This window comes from Heterodontus francisci, chromosome 8 (assembly GCF_036365525.1).
Source record: "Heterodontus francisci isolate sHetFra1 chromosome 8, sHetFra1.hap1, whole genome shotgun sequence".
In the NCBI taxonomy this organism is placed as follows: Eukaryota; Metazoa; Chordata; class Chondrichthyes; order Heterodontiformes; family Heterodontidae; genus Heterodontus; species Heterodontus francisci.
In genome coordinates, this window is record NC_090378.1 from 131062200 (window position 1) to 131084337 (window position 22138).

The 22138-nt window shown below is 44.7% G+C and overlaps 1 protein-coding gene across 1 annotated transcript in view; it reads right to left on the reverse strand.

Annotated features, from left to right (window-relative positions):
• Positions 1-285: 285 nt before the first annotated feature.
• Positions 286-22138, reverse strand: part of LOC137373151 (vesicle-trafficking protein SEC22b) — a 163172-nt gene continuing 141319 nt past the window's right edge. Inside the window, exons 3-5 of the mRNA XM_068038010.1 lie at positions 17366-17526; positions 1972-2118; positions 286-980 (exon numbers count right to left, since the gene is read on the reverse strand). Of these exons, the coding sequence (XP_067894111.1) occupies positions 826-980; positions 1972-2118; positions 17366-17526 (463 nt within the window). The 3' untranslated portion in view covers positions 286-825. The remainder of the gene's footprint in view (positions 981-1971; positions 2119-17365; positions 17527-22138) is intronic.

Sequence of the window (22138 nt, forward strand, 5' to 3'; positions counted from 1 at the left end):
ACTTACAGAATAACTCTGTCCTCCAGCCAAGGGCAGAACCTCCCCAGATTACCCTGCAGCCTTAAGAACTTACAGTGTCAGTTTTAGTTAAATTTGGCAACATCTCCCCAATGGGATGCACCAGCCCAAGTCAGTAATGACCCCAACTCAGTTCCAATGAATAGGGTTGTTACAGAACTCACAGGTGTGAATGAGTGCTGGGATGGCAACTGATCTCCCTGTGTCAGCCTCCAAGAAGCTGGCTGTGTTCAGAACTATTCTACGTTCCTATAATTGACAAAGACATTAACATCAGTGACTTTATTCAATGAATATATGAGTACTGTCAATATCTGCAGTTAAAGCACAAACTCTATCTTTCAGGCAGTAATCTGGTCCTCCTCAGCTGCTTTTACCACGATCTGTATGTCAGGACCAATGGACAGAGAGAGAGGAGGAGAGATCACAGAACATCATTCATTCTACAGAGCATTTAAACATATTTTTCACCATTTCAACCCTTCAAAATGATTCTGACAAAATGATCATTTGTTTGTGGCTATAATTTGAAATATTAGAATGCACAGTCCAATGGCGTGAGAACAAAAGAGTTCTTCAATTCAACATGAGAGAGTTAAATGCAATCTGACAGTGTGGGATATGAAAGACCCCCATTACACCCACAGTAACTACAACAAGAAGGAGCTGTAAACTCGACTGACTGGGCAACAAACTGCAGGCTCTAGAAAGAGAATGTGTGCTCACGGATACAGCACTCCTGGAAATCAGGGGAAAGGATGTGCACGAGAGTAAATCAACATGAGTCAGCGCCACACTCAGCTGGTCTCAAAGCCACCAGAACCGCACGTAAACTATCAGCATCACTGAGAAGACTGCGACGGCCGCCAGCTTGGCATATGTTGAACGCATGTTCAAGTACTTGGCATCTTGTCGGTACTTCTTCGACAGGCTGGACAGGTTACTGGCCTTACTGTCCAAAGCTACATCAACAAAGAATCAAAGAAAAGAATTATTTCAAACATGAACTGTCAATATTACTGAACACAACACAAGGCCTCAGCCTTTCAGATCCCAATCTGAGCAATGGTAGTCACCAAACTAAGTGGGAGCTGTGTGTGGTAAGGGCACTCTAGCCCACCCATTCAATTTCCTGAGGAAAAGTGCGATGAACTTACTCCCCGACTCAGAGAATAAAGCCAAACTCCAGAAACTCTAACATTTGAACCTAATGATTGAATGCTGCTCAGTTACTCTGCACTGTTGATACTTCCATGGTGCCAGTAAGTACAGGAAGCCCTAGTTCCATGTGACTCTTTAATTAATCCATATCTCGACTCCCAGCCAAATATCGCTACACTGCTGAAGATGCAGCGATATGACGTATGGTTTCACAATCGTACAGGCCAGCGTGCAGTAATATAATGAGATCTGTTACCTGACTAAGAATCCAGAGAATGCAAGCCCAAGTACCACCATGGCAGTTTGAGAATGTGAATCCAGTTTCTAAACAAAATCTGGTATCAGTAAAAGTGACCATAAAGCTGTTGGATTGTTTTAAAAACACAACTGGTTCACTAATGTCCTTCAGGACAGGAAAGCTGCCGTCCTTATCCAGTCTGGCCGACATGTGACTCCAGCTCCACATCCCGGGAAAGTCTATAAACAAATCAACATCATCACAGCCAAATCCAATCCTATCACTCACTAACAAAGTGTGCTTTCAAGAAAGGGTCACCAGATAATGATCAGAAGTAGAGCTGGAGGTTAATTTACTGCAGGGGCACTGAGGTCAAATGAAGTGCTCCAAAGCCTAGTGACGCTGAGCTCCTCACAGGCTCGGGATCTTTTGATCTATCAGGTTCAGCTCAACATTACTAAGTTCACACAATAATTCATCAGAGAAACTCTATTTTACTCCTTGTGCTTCTTGGCACAGCTTAAGTTGCTGTTGCTCAAACTCGGAGGTTTTACCTGACAGTGCCTCTCCTCGCTGCAACACCTCCTCAATATTCGCCACCATTATTCTCTGCACATCTTGCAGCTCTGTGTTTATGGAGCCAAGATTTCTGCGTGCTCTACTGTCGATGTAGGATTTCTTTGTTTTTTGAATGTATGTATCTGAAAGAGAAAGCAGACAGCAAACAAGTTAACTCCTCCCACCATTATTACACAAAAAAAGACGAGCAATATAATCAGGGTAACTCCTGTGCACAAGCTTTGATTCATCCATTCTGGACACAGCAGGACAGTGAGGAGGCAAGTGACAGGGTGGGGAGGCTGAAGGACAGGGTGTGCTGGGTGACTGAGGGTGGGGTGGGGCGAGAGAGAGGAAGGTGGGAAAGTGACTGTGGGGGCGGCGAGAGGGGATGGTGACAGGGGGAAAAGAGGGGAAGGTGACCGGGGGGAAAGAGGGGAAGGTGACCGGGGGGGGGGGGGGTTGGGAGAGGGAAGGAGGGGTCGGTCAGGGGGGTGGGGGGAGAGGGAAGGAGGGGGAGCCAGGTGAGGGGCGAGGGGGAGCAAGGTGAGGGGCGAGAGGGAGCAAGGTGAGGGGCGAGAGGGAGCAAGGTGAGGGGCGAGAGGGAGCAAGGTGAGGGGCGAGAGGGAGCAAGGTGAGGGGCGAGAGGGAGCAAGGTGGCAAGCGAGAGGGAGGAAGAACAGGGGAAAACAGGAAGGTGATGGGGACGGAGGGAAGAGAGGAAGGTGACAGGAGGGGGAAAAGTGGAAGAGGATGGGGAGGGCAGAAGATGAACGTGACTGAGAGAATGGGGGGTCGGGTGGAAGAGAAGGTGGTGACGGGGGCAGAGGGAAGAGAGGAAAGTGACAGGGGGAAGTGGAAACAGGAACGTGGGAAGAGGAACGTGACGGGGGTCAGAAGATGAAAATGACTGGGGGGAGGGTGGGGTGAAGAAAGGAAGGTGACAGGGGAGGGGAAAATTTGTGGTCATTATGGTCAATTGTAAAAGGCAGATCAGTTTCACTAATCTAATTGAACCTTTTGATGAAGTAACAGAGAAGGTTGATGAAGGAATGGATGTTGTCTATATGGATTTTGAGAAAGCATGTGAAAAACTACCACATCAAAGGCTGGTTAACAAAATTGAGGCTCATGGAGTAGCAGGGTCAGTGTTAACTGTACTTAATCATATGCAGGTGGTGGGTGTTAACTAGGATCTTACTTGAGCACATATAAGGAGCCACTTACTGAAACTGAAGGTTTGATTGAAGGGCTGCATGTTTGTAATTGTAAAATAAATGCAAGACTGAGTAAAGATTAGTTCCAACATAATCCTTCAACAGGTTTTCTGGAGTTTAACATGGTAGCAGAGAATGTTTGCCTAAAGGTGAAGGTTGGAAACCAAGACATTTTTTCCATATAGAAAACTAAAATCCCAGTGGCTATTGTTGAAAATGGCAGAAAGCAAGTGTAAATTGTCAGACTATGATTACCCTCAGATGTTGAGTCTGAACCATATGACCAGTGGATTGGTGGACACGGGTTACATCCCGACCAAAGAGGAAACAAGGTATGGCCTTGGCGTTGTCACTTCCTACTGAAAGTAAAGTCAGTGTTTTGTGAACTGGATGCTCGTCAGTCGGATATTGATGAAAGGTTAGAATTCTTGAATGACACTTAGAAGAAAGATGATCTATAAATGCCTATGAGGCCTAACCAGACTGATAGATTTTGGAGAACAGATGGTCATTCTATTGAATAATAGATGATGGACTTTAACAGACTGTACAGAAGACTGAGGAAATTCAAACTGGCAATCTCTGGTTCAGTATAATATTTAAATTGTTGGATTGTACTAAGGTGTCACATATGGACAAGCTCCTGGTTCTATCTGGGGTTCGGTTCTTGGAAGAAGACTCCATGTTATATCAGATGTCTGCTGCCTGAAAATTTATGGGGAAACAGTGATTTCCTGCAGCCTTGGTAGAACAAATAGGATATTCTACAGTGACACAAAGAATGGAGGTCTCAATGATTGCGAAATAGTCCAGATACTGGAAGCAGGCATAAGAACAATGGAAGAGTTAAAGACAGGAGGAATGAGGATGAAAGCACCTATAACAGGTCTATAACAGTGGAAGACAGAATTGGAACAGTAATCATAGGCGAATGAATCGCAGGAATGCCCAAGGAAGAGTTAAAAGGTGCTTCAGATGTGACTCAAAGTATCTTTCTTTTTGGTTCATGGGATGTGGGTGTTGCTGGCTCGGACAGCATTTATTGCCCATCTCCAATTGCCTTCGAGAAGGTGGTGGTGAGCTGCCTTCTTGAACCGCTGCAGTCCATGTGAGGTAGGTACACCCACAGTGCTGTTAGGAAGGGAGTTCCAGGATCTTGACCCAGCGACAGTGAAGGAACAGTGATATAGTTCCAAGTCAGGATGGCGTGTGACTTGAAGGGGAACTTACAGGTGGTGGTGTTCCCATGCAGTTGCTGCCCTTCTCCTTCGAGGTGGTAGAGGTCGCGGGTTTGGAAGGTGCTGTCGAAGGAAGCTTGATGCGTTGCTGCAGTGCAGGTGTAGTAGATGGTACACACTGCTGCCATTATGCGTCGGTGGTGGAGGGAGTGAATGTTTGTATGGGGGGTGCCAATCAAGCAGGCTGCTTTGACCTGGATGGTGTCGAGCTTCTGGAGTGTTTTTGGAGCTGCACCCATCCAGGCAAGTGGAGAGTATTCCATCACACTCCTGACTTGTGCTTTGTAGATGGTGGACAGGCTTTGGGGAGTCAGGTGGTGAGTTGCTTGGAACAGGATTCCTAGCCTCTGATCTGCTCTTGTAACCACTGTGTTTATATGGCTCCTCCAGTTCAGGTTCTAGTCAACAATAACCCCCAGGATGTTGCTAGTGGGGGTTTCAGCAATGGGAATGCCATTGAATGTCGAGGGGAGATGATTAGATTCTCTCTTGTTGGAGATGGTCATTGCCTGGCACTTGTGTGACTCGAATGTTACTTGCCACTTATCAGCCCAAGCCTGGATATTGTCCAAGTCTTGCTGCATTTCTACATGGACTGCTTCAGTATCTGAGGAGTCGCAAATGGTGTTGAACATTGTGCAATCATCAGTGAACATCCCCACTTCTGAGCTTATGATTGAAGGAAGGTCATTGATGAAGCAGCTGAAGATGGTTTGGCCTGGGACACTACCCTGAGGAACTCCCGCAGTGATGTCCTGGAGCTCAGATGATTGACCTGCAACAACCACAACCATCTTCCTTTGCGCTAGGTATGACTCCAACCAGCAGAGTGTTTTCCCCCTGATTCCCACTGACTCCAGTTTTGCTCGGGCTCCTTGATGCCATACTCGGTCAAATGCTGCCTTGATGTCAATGCCCAAAGCGGAGAGGCAGCATTCTCAATGACACCTGACACAGAGAACGCTGAGGAAGAAAAGGAAGATAATAACAAATCTCAACAAACTGCACTAATCACAAGGAGTTTTAATCCTGTGATGAAGGTGTTCGTTGTGGATTCATTCAGCTGTACTGTGTTAGATAGTGCTTGCCTGTCGACAGTATGTGGTACAGATTGGTTAAAACATTATCTGAATTCATTCTGTAGGGAGGATCGACGCAAGGTTAAGCAGTATAAAAGTACTACCTGCTTTAGGTTTGGTAATAACAGCACATTGAGGTCACTGTGTAAAATAGCTGGAGTAAGCCACGTTATCAGTACTGATGTAGTCTCTAGTGCGATATCTGTTGAGCAAATCTTCTGTGAAAAAGGAATAAATGAATCTCGAAGTGGAGCATGATAAATAAGGCAACTGTTTTTGGAAAGTCAGTAGATTTGCAGTTTACCTAGTCAGGGAATTACTGTATCCCCTTAACAAAACCTCATGTTTCTAGTCAGAGTGTTTAAAGAAGTATTAATGACATCAGATGTCAAGAATCCGAGATAAAATGAAAATCATCTTAAAGTTACACAGACAATTTGTTCACCCTTCTTGTCAAAGATTAAAAACACTGCTAAAGGATGCAGGTGTGAATGATGAAGAACATACAATAAAAAAGATTAGTGAAAAGTGTGAAATCTGAAAAAAAAAAGTATAGGAGAACACCGTCATGTCCTGTTAAGCCTTCCATTGATACATGACTTTAACAAGGTATCGCCATAGATTTAAAGGTATGGAACAAAGACAAATATTTTTATTCTATTTTTTTATAGACCTGGCAACTAGATTTAGTCCTTCTATAATACACAGCAAGGACAAAAGGATGATTATAGATAAAACCATGGAGAAATGAATGGGGACTGGCAAATTCCCCTCCATTATCAACGATGACTTCAGAGACATAGGTGAAAACATTATCAACAGTGCCATCAAGCAGCACTTGCTTAGCAATAACCTGCTCAGTGACGCTTAGTTTGGATTCCGCCAGGGCCACTCAGCTCCTGACCTCATTACAGCCTTGGTTCAAACATGGACAAAAGAGCTGAACTCAAGAGGCGAGGTGAGAGTGACTGCCCTTGACATCAAGGCAGCATTTGACAGAGTATGGCATCAAGGAGCCCTAGCAAAACTGAGGTCAATGGGAATCAGGGGGAAAACCCTCCGCTGGTTGGAGTCATACCTAGCCCAAAGGAAGAAGGTTGTGGTTGTTGGAGGTCAATCATCTGAGCTGCAGGACATCATTGCAGGAGTTCCTCAGGGTAGTGTCCTGGGCCCAACCATCTTCAGTTCCTTCAATCATAAGGTCAGAAGTGAGGATGTTCGCTGATTGCACAATGTTTAGAACCATTCTCAACTCCTCAGATACTGAAGCAGTCCACGTCCAAATGCAGCAAGACCTGGACAACATCCAGGCTTGGGCTGATAAGTGGCAAGTAACATTGGCACCACACAAGTGCCAGGCAATGACCATCTGCAACAAGAGAGAATCTAACCATCTCCCCTTGACATTCAATGGCATTACCATCACTGAATCCCCCACTATCAACATCCTCGGGGCTACCATTAACCAGAAACTGAACTGGAGTAGGCATATAAATACCATGGCTACAACAGCAGGTCAGAGGCTAGGAATCCTGTGGTGAGGAACTCACCTCCTGACTCCCCAAAGCCTGTCCACCATCTATAAGACACAAGTCAGGAGTGTGATGGAATACTCTCCACTTGCCTGGATGGGTGCAGCTCCAACAACACTCAAGAAGCTTGACACCATCCAAGACAAAGCATCCCGCTTGATTGGCACACCATCCACAAAGTCACTCCCTCCACCACCGACGCACAGTGGCAGCAGTGTGTACCATCTACAAGATGCACTGCAGCAATGCACCAAGGCTCCTTCGACAGCACCTTCCAAACCCGCGACCTCGACCAACTAGAAGGACAAGGGCAGCAAATGCTTGAGAACACCACCACCTGCAAGTTCCCCTCCAAGTCACACAAAACCCCGACTTGGAACTATATCGCTGTTCCTTCATTGTCGCTGGGTCCTAACAGCACTGTGGGTGTACCTACCTCACATGGACTGCAGCGGTTCAAAAAGGTAGCTCACCACCACTTTCTCAAGGCAATTCGGGATGGGAAATAAATGCTAGCTGAGCTAGCGACGCCCACATAATAAAAAAATTATGATCATGATTACCGCAGCTGAAAGTCCTTTCAGCAATGGACTCTGAGACAGGAATCATGCGGTGATCAATGAAATGCTGCATAAAATCTTAGCTGGCCAACCAAAGTGCAATTTGACAACTAGCCTGACATGCACAGTTCATGCAAAGAATACACTTCAGATTGTTGGAGGGTATAGTCCCTATAAATTAGTCTATGGGCGAAATCCCAAATTGCCTTCTGTGCTGTGTGACAGTCCAGCTCTAAAGGTACTGTTAGTTCCACTTTTCTGCATTTTTGAATGCTTTACATGCAGGGAGAGGGGCTTTCATCAAGGTTGAGGTCTTGGAGAAAATTCAGGGAGCTCTGAGGCATCGTATAAGGCCATCTGAGACAGAATTTAATTCTGGGGACTTGGTATATTATAAAAGATGGTCACAGGGGATGGAAAGGCCTGGTAAGGTTAATGGGTCATGATGGGAAGACCATAGTAATCAAACTGTTAAGATTGACTACAAAATCTGAGTCTGAGCAGCTGATTGGAGGAAACAAGGCACCTTGTACCTCAACTGATCATGCGTTTTGCGATGAAGTTCCTGAGGAACAGAATATGTTTGATCAAGAGTTGGATAGTGATAATGTGAGCGATGACAACATACACAACAGAGCTATCGCATCCAAAGGCCAATTGCCTCGAGTAGGTACTCAGGCAACATATATTCCAGAGCAGTCTAGTGATGGAGGGATGCAACAATTGTGGGACATGCAGAAAAATCTACTGGCAAGTTTAAATATTGGTTAAACGTTCTCTTGCAATAGGAGGTGATCACGTACTGGAGAAAGAGCCTCCAATAGTGCGAGGGAGATCTTACAGTAGCAGTCCCGAAAGACATCCAAGTGCTAACAGAGGCTGTAACTTAAACAGATAACATAATGAAGGCTAAAATAAGAGTCTCGCAATAAAATTGGAAGCTGAAGTCCTCATGACCATGACGTTTTAGTAGCTGCCAATAAACTTGAGGATAAACCAATAAGAGGCAAAACATAAGGAATTCGAGAGTTGGAGAGGGTTTGGAATTTATTCGGAGGTACCAGATAAGAGCCAGCCAGCCTTGTCACATAGATGGATCTGTACTGAGAAAGCCTTTCCAGATGGGGATTGTAAGGATAAAGTGAGGTTAGTTGCGAGGGGTTTTGAAGAATGACTCTGTGATACAGATATTGGAGTGGATTCTCCCACATCCGGAAAAGTAATCGTGAAAATCTTTTTAGCTGTTTTGAGGACATTCAAGGGAGTGTAGATCAATCGACTCAAAAGCTTTTCTACAAGCGACACTTTTCAGAGAGAAGTGTTTCTGAAACGGCCTAAAGAGGCACAAGATGCAAAAGGCAAAATATGGAAACTAATCATATGAGCATACGAATTAGGAGCAGGAGTAGGCCACTTGGCCCCTTGAGCTTGCTCATGGCTGATCTGATTGTAACCTCAACTCCATGTTCCCGCCTACCCCCGATAACCTTTCACTCCCTTGTCTATCTAGCGCTGCCTTAAAAATATTCAAAGACTCTACTTCCACCGCCTTTTGAGGAAGAGAATTCCAAAGACTCCACGACCCTCAGAGAAAAAATTTCTCCTTATCGGTCTTAAATGGCGACCCCTTATTTTTAGACAGTGACCCCGAGTTCTAGATTCTCCCATAAGAGGAAACATCCTTTCCACATACACCCTGTCAAGACCCCTCAGGATCTTGTATTTCAATCAAGTCACTTCTTACTCTTCTAAACTCCAGCGGATACAACCTTAGCCTGTCCAATCTTTCCTCATAAGACAACCCGCCCATTCCATGTATTAGTCGAGTAAACCTTCTCTGAACTGCTCCCAATGCATTTACATCCTTCTTTAGATGAGGAGACCAACAAACACATCATAGAAACATAGAAAATAGGAGCAGGAGTAGGCCCTTTGGCCTTGTTCCGCCATTCAAAAAAAAATCATGGCTGATGGTCTAATTCAGTATCCTGTTCCCACTTTCTCCCTTGATCCGTTTGGCATTAAGAAATATATCTATCTCCTTCTTGAATATATTTAATGACTTGGCCTCCACTGCCTTCGGCGGTAGAGAATTTCACAGGTTCACCACTCTCCGAGTGAAGAAATTTCTCCTCATCTCGCTTCTAAATGGCATACCCTGTATCCTGAGGCTGTGATCCCTGGTTCTGGACTCCCCAGCCTTCAGGAGCATCCTTCCTGCATCTAGCCTATCTAGCCCTGTTAGAATTTTGTAGGTTTCTATGAGATCCACTCTCATTCTTCTACACTCTAGTGAATATAGGCCCAGTCAACCCAATCTCTCCTCATATGTCAATCCTGCCATCCCAGGAATCAGCCTAGGAAATCTTCTTTGCACTCCCTCCAAGGCAAGAACATACTTCCTCAGATAAGGAGATCAAAACTGCACCCAATATTCCAGATGTGGTCTCACCAAGGCCCTGTATAACTGCAGTAAGACATCCTTGCTCCTGTACTCCAAACGGCCTTAATGATGCTTCCAGGGTATGGTATTTCTCTGCATGATCTATTTCGCTGAAAATTGGCTGTGTTCAAGTAAAAGCAGATCCCACAATGTTTTAATGGTAACAGAGAGGGAAGCTTCCAGGCATCTTCATAATGCACATTGACTTTCTTATGGTGAGACCACATCTGGAAGGATTTGAGTACAGGAGCAGAGTCTTGTTCAATTATGTAGAGCATTGGTGAAGCCGCGCACCTGGAATAGTGTGTGCAGTTCTGGTCCCCTTCCCTGAGGAAGGATATACTTGCCATAGAGGGAATGCAGCGGAGACTCACCAGGCTGATTCCTGGAATGGTGGGATTGTCTTATGAGGAGATTGGGCCTGTATTCTCTGGAGTTTAGAAGAACGAAAAGCAATCTCATGGAAACTTACAAAATTCTTAAAGGGACAGACAGGGTAGATGCAGAAAGGATGTTTCCCTTGGCTGTGGGGACTAGAACCAAGGGACACAATCGCAGAATAAAGGGCAAGCCATTTAGGACTGAGATGAGGAGGAACTTCTTCACTCAGAGGGTGGTAAATCTTTGGAATTCTCTGCCCCAGGGGGTGGTAGAAGCTCAGTCACTGAGTAAGTTCAAGACAGAGATCAACAGATTTCTAGTTACTAATGACATCAAGGGATATGGGGATAGCGCAGGAATATGGCGTTGAGGTAGACCATCAGCCACGATCTAGAATGGCAGAGCAGGCTCAAAGGGCTGAATGGCCTTCTCCTGCTCCTATGTTCCTATATTCCAAGTTCTCCACTAGACGAGGGATCCAGACCGAGCAAAGAATACTGCATCACCCTGCTACCATGCTCGACCCATCTACACACCTGCTACAGTTGTAAAGTGATAATCCCCAAGTTTAAGTATCATTTTTCTTCCAACTGTTACGTATTGTTTTACTTTCAATAAACTTTCTGGACTTATTAATCAAGTATCCTGTTGCCTTAACTGGTTGAAGTCTTGCCTGAAGAGATTGTCTGCAGCAGACTTTCCAGGCCAAAAAGATATTAAATCTGACAATCTATGCACATAGGACCCCTGCTTTTCTTGATAAATATTAATGACCTAGACTTGGGGATACAGGGCAGAATTTCAAAATTTGCAAATGACACAAAACTTGGAAGTATTGTGAACTGTGAGGGGGATAGTGATAAACCTGAAGAACACAAAGACAGGCCAGTGGAATAACAGGCAAGTGGCAGATGAAATTTAATGCAGAAAAGCACAAAGGGATTCATCTTGGTAGGAAGAATAAAATAAAGGATACAATTCAATAGCGGGAGCAGAGGGATCTATGTGCACAAATCGTTGAAGGTTGGAGAGCAGATTGCGAAAGTGGTTAATAAAGCATTGGATTCCTGGGCTTTATAAATAGAGGCATACAGCACAAGAACAAGGAAGTTACGATAAACCTGTATAAAACACTGGTTTGTTATCAACTGGAGTACTGTGTCCAGTTCTGGACACCACACTTCAGGAAGGATGTGAAGGCATTAGAAATGGTGCAAAGATTCACTAGAATGGTTCTGGGATGAGGAACTTCAGTTATATGGATAGCCTGGAGAAGCTGGGGCTGTTCTCCTTGGAGAAAAAATTAAGTGGAATTGTTATAGAGGTGCTCAGTATCAAGAGGGCTCTGGAGAAAGTAGAGAGGGAGAAACTGTTCCTGTTGGTTGAAGGATCCAGAAGCAGAGGACATCGATTTAAGGTGACTGTCAAAAGAAGCAACGGTGACATAAGGAAAACATTTTTACACAGCGAGTGGTTAGGATCTGGAGTGCACTGTCTAAGAGCATGGTGGAGGCAGATTCAATGGAGGCGTTTAAAAGAGAATTTAATAAGCACCCGAAGAGAAAAAATTTGCAGGGCTATGGGGAAAAGATGGAATTAGGTTAGTTACTCTTGTAGACAGTCCACACAGATAGGACGGGCCGAATGGCCTCCCTCTGTTCTGTAACCGTTCTATGATTCTACATGAACCCCAGGTGCCTCTGCCCCTGTACATTCCTTAGCACTTTGCTATTAAGTCTACATTATCCCTCCCTAACCCTTCTGCCAAAATGCATCACCTTACATTTGCCACTTTTCTGCTCATTTTGCTCGTCTATTATGACACTATGACTCCTGTTGAGGTTGATTTGTATCATCCTCACTTGTTTGCCACACTTCCAAGTTTGGTATCACCAGCAAATTTTGAAATGTCACTCTGTATTCCAATATCATAATCATTTAGATATATCAGAAAAAGCAGTGTTCTAAGCACTGACCATTGGGGAACCAAGGTAAGATAAGGTTAAAAAAAAAGGAAGCTTATGTCAGACACCAGGAGCTTAATACTGCAAAGTCTAAAAGAGTACAGAAAGTGTAGGGGTGAAATTAAAAGGAAAATTAGGAAAGTGAAGAGAGAGCATGAAAAAATAGCAGCAAGTATTGTGAGAAGGGGGGTGGGGGGGGGAGGAGGCACCAGTAAAAGGGGGGGGAGGCGCCAGTGAGAGGCAGAGGGATGGAGGGAGGGGGTGGAGGGGAGAGCGGGTGGGGAGGGTGGGAGGGAAAGACAGAGGATGGGAGGGAGGGAGTGAGTCCAGGAGGGGCGGAAGGAGCTTAGGAGGAGCGGAGGAAGGGAGGGAGGAGCGGAGGAAGGGAGGGAGGAGCAGAGGAAGGGAGGGAGGAGCAGAGGAAGGGAGGGAGGAGCAGAGGAAGGGAGGGAGGAGCAGAGGAAGGGAGGGAGGAGCAGAGGAAGGGAGGGAGGAGCAGAGGAAGGGAGGGAGGAGCAGAGGAAGGGAGGGAGGAGCAGAGGAAGGGAGGGAGGAGCAGAGGAAGGGAGGGAGGAGCAGAGGAAGGGAGGGAGGAGCAGAGGAAGGGAGGGAGGAGCAGAGGAAGGGAGGGAGGACCAAACCAGGTGGCGTGGATGTGAGGATGAACAGGACACAAGTTGGGGGGGGGGGGGAGGAGGAGGAGGGACATGGGGCAACGACATGGGGCGGGGGGGGGGGGAAACCAACCACACAGGGCAGGGGGGGCACATAGGGACGCAGAGATAGAGACAGACGGTGATCAAGATCACTCCTGACAGATGAACATCTATCCAAAATACTCCACCTCATTAGAAGTGAGCAGGGAAACATTGCAAGCAAAAAAAATGCCAGGTATCTCACTAAATCGGTGTCCAAAGCGGCAAGAAAATAAGTCAATAAATTAATCTTCTCACTTAAAGCTTCACAAAAATGCATATTTGTTATTGTTTCGATTTATAGCAAGATAGATTTTTAATGCCATTTTCTTTCTGAATTTGTCTCATTGGCTCCCTATGCAAGACAAAAAGTGTTACGTAGCCTAAAGGCCTGCGACCCGACCCAAAAGGACCCGACAACATGTGTTGTGTCGGGTCGGGTCAGGTCAGGTCAGGTCCCTCTTCCAGGTCCGGCTGTCGGGCTCGAGTCGGGTCGGACCGGACACACATGGTAAGTGCTCTGCCAGTAACTATTAAAAATAAAAAAACTTAGCTGAGCTGGGAGTCTGGGACGAAACTGAGTCTGCGCAGTGAGCGTGTGACGTTACAATGATGTCATCACGCATGCACTGCAGCTTCCTGCAGCTTCCCAGTTGGAAGGTAAGTAAAGGGATGGTCGGGTCGGGTCGGGCTGGGGCGGAATTGGAGGGACTCGGGCCGTGTCAGGCTCGGGTCCACTGTGGATCGGTCGGGTTCGGGTTGTTTTTCCCGACCTGAGCAGGTCTTTAATGTGGCCCCCATGTGAAAAAGTTGGATAATCCTGGTATAAACCTTCAGTTAGAAAGGCTTAGATTGATTAAGGAAGTTCAGCATGGATTTGTTAAGGGAAGGTCATGTCTGACTAACTTGCTTGAATTTTTTGATGTGACAAGTAGGGTTGATGCTGGCAGTGTGCTGGATGTGGTCTATATGACAAGGTCCCACATGGTAAGCTGGTCAAAAAGTAAAAGCCCTTGGGATACAAGGGAAAGGTGGCAAACTGGATCCAAAGGGTAATGGTCGGCAGGTGTTTTTGCGACTGGAAGGCTGTTACCGATGGGTTCCGCAGGGCTCAGCACTCGGTCCCTTGCTTGGCTCTGGAGGTCTAAGGTCCCTTGCTTTTTGGGGTATACATCAATGATTTAGACTTCCTTTTAAGGGGGCATGATTAAGAAGTTTACAGATGATACAAAAATTGGTCGTGTGGTTGACAGTAAAAAAAGACAGACTTGTGTTTATGTAGTGTTTTTCACCACTGCCGAATGTCTCAAAGCACCTAACAGACAAAGAAGTACTTTTGAAGTGTAGTCAGTATCATGTAGGAAATGTGACAACCAATTTGCACACAGCAAACTCCCGCAAGTAGCAATGTGTTAATGACCACATGGTCTGTTTTCTGTGATGTTGACTGAGTGATAAACATTGACCAGGACATCGGAGATAAATCCCCTGCTGCTCTTCAAAATAGCGTCATGGGATCTTTTACATCTGCTAAGCAGGTAGATGGAGCCTCGGTTTAATGTCTCATCCCGAAAGACAACACCTGTGACAGTGCAGCACTCTCTCAGTACTGCACTGGATCGAGACTTGAACCCAGAACTTTGTTTAGTTTAGTTTAGTTTAGTTTAGAGATACAGCACTGAAACAGGCCCTTCGGCCCACCGAGTCTGTGCCGACCGTCAACCACCCATTTATACTAATCCTACACTAATCCCATATTCCTACCACATCCCCACCTGTCCCTATATTTCCCTACCACCTACCTATACTAGGGGCAATTTGTAATGGCCAATTTACCTACCAACCTGCAAGTCTTTGGCATGTGGGAGGAAACCGGAGCACCCGGAGGAAACCCACGCAGACACAGGGAGAACTTGCAAACTCCACACAGGCAGTACCCAGAATTGAACCTGGGTCGCTGGAGCTGTGAGGCTGCGGTGCTAACCACTGCGCCACTGTGCCGCCCTCAGTGATTCAGAAGCAAGAGTGCTGCCAACTGAGCTACAACTAACAGTGAGGAAGAAAGCTAGTGGCAACAAGAATTAGAATTAGAACATTACAGCGCAGTACAGGCCCTTCGGCCCTCGATGTTGCACCAACCTGTGAAACCATCTGACCTACACTATTCCATTTTCATCCATATGTCTATCCAATGACCACTTAAATGCCCTTAAAGTTGGCGAATCTACTACTGCTGCAGGCAGGGCGTTCCATGCCCCTCCTACTCTCTGAGTAAAGAAACTACCTCTCACATCTGTCCTATATCTATCACCCCTCAACTTGAAGCTATGTCCCCTCGTGTTTGCCATCACCATCCGAGGAAAAAGACGCTCACTATCCACCCTATCTAACCCTCTGATTATCTTATATGTCTCTATTAAGTCACCTCTCCTCCTCCTTCTCTCCAATGAAAACAACCTCAAGTCCCTCAGCCTTTCCTCGTAAGACCTTCCCTCCATACCAGGCAACATCCTAGTAAATCTCCTCTGCACCCTTTCCATAGCTTCCACATCCTTCCTATAATGCAGTGTCCAGAACTGCACGCAATACTCCAGGTGCGGTCTCACCAGAGTTTTGTACAGCTGCAGCATGACCTCGTGGCTCCGAAACTTGATCCCCCTACTAATAAAAGCTAACACACCATAAGCCTTCTTAACAGCCCTATTAACCTGGGTAGCAACTTTCAGGGATTTATGCACCTGGACACCAAGATCTCTCTGTTCATCTACACTACCAAGAATCTTCCCATTAGCCCAGTACTCTGCATTCCTGTTACTCCTTCCAAAGTGAATCACCTCACACTTTTCCGCATTAAACTCCATTTGCCATCTCTCAGCCCAGCAACAGGAAGATATATCAATGGATTGGTCAAGTGTGCAGATAAACAGCAAATGGAATTCAATCCAGAGAGGTGTGAGGTAATGCATCTGGGGAGGACAAACAAAGGAAGGGAGTACACAATAGATGGTACTATTCTGAAAGGTATAGAGGAACAGAGGGACCTTGGAGCTCATGTTCATAAATCCCTGAAGGAAGCAGGACAGGTAGATAAGCTGATTAAGGCCTACGGGATACATTCTTTTATCAGCTGAGGGTAGAATATAAAAGCAGGGAGATTATGCTACAACTAGTTAGGCCACAGCTAGAGTACTGCATACAGTTCTGGTCACCACATTTCAGGAAAGATGTGATTGCACTAGAGAGGTTACAAAGGAGATTTACAAGGATGTTGCCAGGAATGGAGAATTTTAGCTATGATGAAAGATTGGATGGGCAGGGATTTCTTTCGAACAGAGGAGGCGTGGAGATTTAATTGCAGTGTATAAAATTGAGTGCAGGCATCAATTTAAAGTAATTAGCAGAAGGATTAGTGAGGAGTTGCAGAGAAATTTTTTTGAACCAGAGGGTGATGGGGGTTTTCGAAGTCACTGGCTGAAAGGGTGGTGGAAACAGAAACCCTCATTGCATTTAAAAATTATTTGGATATGCACTTAAGGTGCCATAACCTAAAGGGCTACAGACTTGGAGCTGGAGCGTGGGCTTAGGCTGGATCACTCTATTTGGCTGTCACAGATACGACGGGCAGAATGGCCTCCTTCTGCTCCATAAAATCTCCAAGTTTTATGTCATCTCTTGAAAAACATCAAGGGGTTTGTGGAGGCCCATCAGCCTTTTCTGGACCAATGTTAGCTGCCAGGTATTGTCAAACCGGCACTGAACGTTCTCCCTAGTGATTGAGAACATCATTTTGCCAGTCTTACTGACATAAGCCTCACGAGCCTCTATCTATGGCTTCTTGTTTTAAATCTACTTCACCTTCTGCTGTATTCACATACTCCACTGGGATATCAGCAGTGTTTGTAGATTTTGTCCCAACCTCACTTTGCACCCTTGGGGACAGTCCGTCACTATATACAGTTTACTTAGTTTATCTGAGAAAGATCAAAGCTATTAGATTTAATTGGCGAACCTGTTTGGAAAGCAGCTACAATTGTCCCTCGATTGAATCCTTTGAGGAATAATCATTTAGTATATGAAACATGTCCTTTTCAACCCTGTGTAAAAAGGCTCTAATTCTCCTCTCACACCCAGACTGATCACTGAAAAACTGAGCCAAGGGACTGAAGTTCATGGACAGACCTTGAGTTTCCATCACCTGTCCTTGCAGGCAAGAGGCAAACGGCCGTGAGGTGCTTAAGCAACAATAAAGACAAAGGCAAGGCTTGTGCATTGTACACTCACCAAATTCAATGAAAGAGTAAGGACGAGAGACAGTCGGAACCCTCTTCCCATGTTGCTCGTCAAATTCTGTCTGCAGGTCCTCCAGATACGCAAAAGCCAACTTCTTTGGGTATGCTGCCTCACATAAGACCAGATAGCAGATGCCCTTCTCAATGACATAGCTGTAAAAAAGATATTCTGCTAAAGGTCCAGCCAGTAGGAAATGAAATCACAACTCCTGTGAACGTAACAGCTCTTTGACACCACCTGGCCTTGAATGTACCAGGAGATCTGCCTGTCCTTTCCTAAACAGCATAGAATCATGGTCATTGATAACACAGGGGGACATTCAGCCATCGTGTCTGTGCCAGCTGAAAATCAGCTTTCCAGCCGTATCCCACTTACTAGCTCTTGATCCGTAGCCTTGTAGGTTATGGCACTTCAAGCGTCCGTGCAAGTACTTTTTAAAAGTAAAGAGGCCTTCTGCTTCTACCACCCTTTCAGACAGTGAGGTCCAAATCCACAGATTCTCCTCAACTTCCCTCTAAAATCCTTCTGCCAATTACTTTCATCTGACCCCTCTTCTCTAAGGAAAATAGGTGCTTCCTATTCACTCGATTGAGGCTCCTCATAATTTTATACACCTGAATTCAAACTCCCTTCAATCTCCTGTTACAAAGAAAGAATCCCAGCCTATCCAATCTTTCTGCAGCACTAATGCTAGTCTCACTGATAAATGGAGCTGTCGCACTGGAGTTCATGGAGACATGTTTAATTTACATCTCACCGAAAAAGATGGCACCAATCAGAGAAAAGCACCTTGAATGCCACACTGTAAGGTCAACCCGAACACAGGCATCAATACACAACTGATTGCAGCAACTTTGCCTCCAATTCGCAGAATGTCAACCACTCACAAGTTATCTTATTATTTACACAGTGTCAGACACTGCCTGGACATCAGTGATTATTTACACAGTGTCAGACACTGCCTGGACATCAGTGATTATTTATAAAGTGTCAGACACTGCCTGGACATCAGTGATTATTTATAAAGTGTCAGACACTGCCTGGACATCAGTGATTATTTATACAGTGTCAGACACTGCCTGGACATCAGTGATTATTTACACAGTGTCAGACACTGCCTGGACATCAGTGATTATTTACACAGTGTCAGACACTGCCTGGACATCAGTGATTATTTATAAAGTGTCAGACACTGCCTGGACATCAGTGATTATTTATAAAGTGTCAGACACTGCCTGGACATCAGTGATTATTTATACAGTGTCAGACAGTGCCTGGATATCAGTGATTATTTATATAGTGTCAGACACTGCCTGGACATCAGTGATTATTTACACAGTGTCAGACACTGCCTGGACATCAGTGATTATTTACACAGTGTCAGACACTGCCTGGACATCAGTGATTATTTACACAGTGTCAGACACTGCCTGGACATCAGTGATTATTTATCAAGTGTCAGACACTGCCTGGACATCAGTGATTATTTATACAGTGTCAGACACTGCCTGGACATCAGTGATTATTTATAAAGTGTCAGACACTGCCTGGACATCAGTGATTATTTATACAGTGTCAGACAGTGCCTGGACATCAGTGATTATTTATATAGTGTCAGACACTGCCTGGACATCAGTGATTATTTACACAGTGTCAGACACTGCCTGGACATCAGTGATTATTTACACAGTGTCAGACACTGCCTGGATATCAGTGAATATTTATACAGTGTCAGACATTGCCTGGAGATCAGTGATTATTTATACAGTGTCAGACATTGCCTGGACATCAGTGATTATTTATAGAGTGTCAGACACTGCCTGGACATCAGTGATTATTTACACAGTGTCAGACACTGCCTGGACATCAGTGATTATTTATAAAGTGTCAGACACTGCCTGGACATCAGTGATTATTTATACAGTGTCAGACATTGCCTGGACATCAGTGATTATTTACACAGTGTCAGACACTGCCTGGATATCAGTGATTATTTACACAGTGTCAGACACTGACTGGATATCAGTGATTATTTACACAGTGTCAGACACTGCCTGGACATCAGTGATTATTTACACAGTTTCAGACACTGCCTGGACATCAGTGATTATTTATCAAGTGTCAGACACTGCCTGGACATCAGTGATTATTTATACAGTGTCAGACACTGCCTGGACATCAGTGATTATTTATATAGTGTCAGACACTGCCTGGACATCAGTGATTATTTATACAGTGTCAGACACTGCCTGGACATCAGTGATTATTTATACAGTGTCAGACACTGCCTGGACAACAGTGATTATTTACACAGTGTCAGACACTGCCTGGACAACAGTGATTATTTACACAGTGTCAGACACTGCCTGGATATCAGTGAATATTGAGACAGTGTCAGACATTGCCTGGACATCAGTGATTATTTATAAAGTGTCAGACACTGCCTGGACATCAGTGATTATTTATAGAGTGTCAGACACTGCCTGGATATCAGTGATTATTTACACAGTGTCAGACACTGCCTGGACATCAGTGATTATTTACAAAGTGTCAGACACTGCCTGGACATCAGTGATTATTTATCAAGTGTCAGACACTGCCTGGACATCAGTGATTATTTATAAAGTGTCAGACACTGCCTGGACATCAGTGATTATTTATACAGTGTCAGACATTGCCTGGACATCAGTGATTATTTATAAAGTGTCAGACACTGCCTGGACATCAGTGATTATTTATACAGTGTCAGACATTGCCTGGACATCAGTGATTATTTATAAATTGTCAGACACTGCCTGGACATCAGTGATTATTTATATAGTGTCAGACACTGCCTGGATATCAGTGATTATTTACACAGTGTCAGACACTGCCTGGACATCAGTGATTATTTACAAAGTGTCAGACACTGCCTGGACATCAGTGATTATTTATACAGTGTCAGACATTGCCTGGACATCAGTGATTATTTATACAGTGTCAGACACTGCCTGGACATCAGTGATTATTTATAAAGTGTCAGACACTGCCTGGACATCAGTGATTATTTATACAGTGTCAGACACTGCCTGGACATCAGTGATTATTTATAAAGTGTCAGACACTGCCTGGACATCAGTGATTGTTTATAAAGTGTCAGACACTGCCTGGACATCAGTGATTATTTATACAGTGTCAGACATTGCCTGGACATCAGTGATTATTTACACAGTGTCAGACACTGCCAGGACATCAGTGATTATTTATACAGTGTCAGACATTGCCTGGACATCAGTGATTATTTACAAAGTGTCAGACACTGCCTGGACATCAGTGATTATTTACACAGTGTCAGACACTGCCAGGACATCAGTGATTATTTATACAGTGTCAGAAATTGCCTGGACATCAGTGATTATTTATACAGTGTCAGTCATTGCCTGGACATCAGTGATTATTTATACAGTGTCAGACACTGCCTGGACATCAGTGATTATTTACACAGTGTCAGACGCTGCCAGGACATCAGTGATTATTTAAACAGTGTCAGACATTGCCTGGACATCAGTGGTTATTTATACCGTGTCAGACACTGCCAGGACATCAGTGATTATTTATACAGTGTCAGACACTGCCTGGACATCAGTGATTATTTATACAGTGTCAGACATTGACTGGACATCAGTGATTATTTATACAGTGTCAGACACTGCCTGGACATCAGTGATTATTTACACAGTGTCAGACACTGCCAGGACATCAGTGATTATTTATACAGTGTCAGACATTGCCTGGACATCAGTGATTATTTATACAGTGTCAGTCACTGCCTGGACATCAGTGATAATTTATACAGTGTCAGACACTGCCTGGACATCAGTGATTATTTAACACAGTGTCAGACGCTGCCAGGACATCAGTGATTATTTAAACAGTGTCAGACATTGCCTGGACATCAGTGGTTATTTATACAGTGTCAGACACTGCCAGGACATCAGTGATTATTTATACAGTGTCAGACACTGCCTGGACATCAGTGATTATCTACACAGTGTCAGACACTGCCTGGACATCAGTGATTATTTATACAGTGTCAGACACTGCCTGGACATCAGTGATTATTTATACAGTGTCAGACACTGCCTGGACATCAGTGATTATTTATGCAGTGTCAGACACTGCCAGGACATCAGTGATTATTTATACAGTGTCAGACACTGCCTGGACATCAGTGATTATTTATACAGTGTCAGACATTGCCTGGACATCAGTGATTATTTACACAGTGTCAGACACTGCCTGGACAACAGTCATTATTTACACAGTGTCAGACACTGTCTGGACATCAGTGATTATTTATACAGTGTCAGACACTGCCTGGACATCAGTGATTATTTACACAGTGTCAGACACTGCCTGGACATCAGTGATTATTTATACAGTGTCAGACACTGCCTTGAGATCAGTGATTATTTATATAGTGTCAGACACTGCCTGGACATCAGTGATTATTTATATAGTGTCAGACACTGCCTGGACATCAGTGATTATTTATACAGTGTCAGACACTGCCTGGACATCAGTGATTATTTACACAGTGTCAGACACTGTCTGGACATCAGTGATTATTTATACAGTGTCAGACACTGCCTTGACATCAGTGATTATTTATATAGTGTCAGACACTGCCTGGACATCAGTGATTATTTATACAGTGTAAGACACTGCCTGGACATCAGTGATTATTTATATAGTGTCAGACACTGCCTGGACATCAGTGATTAT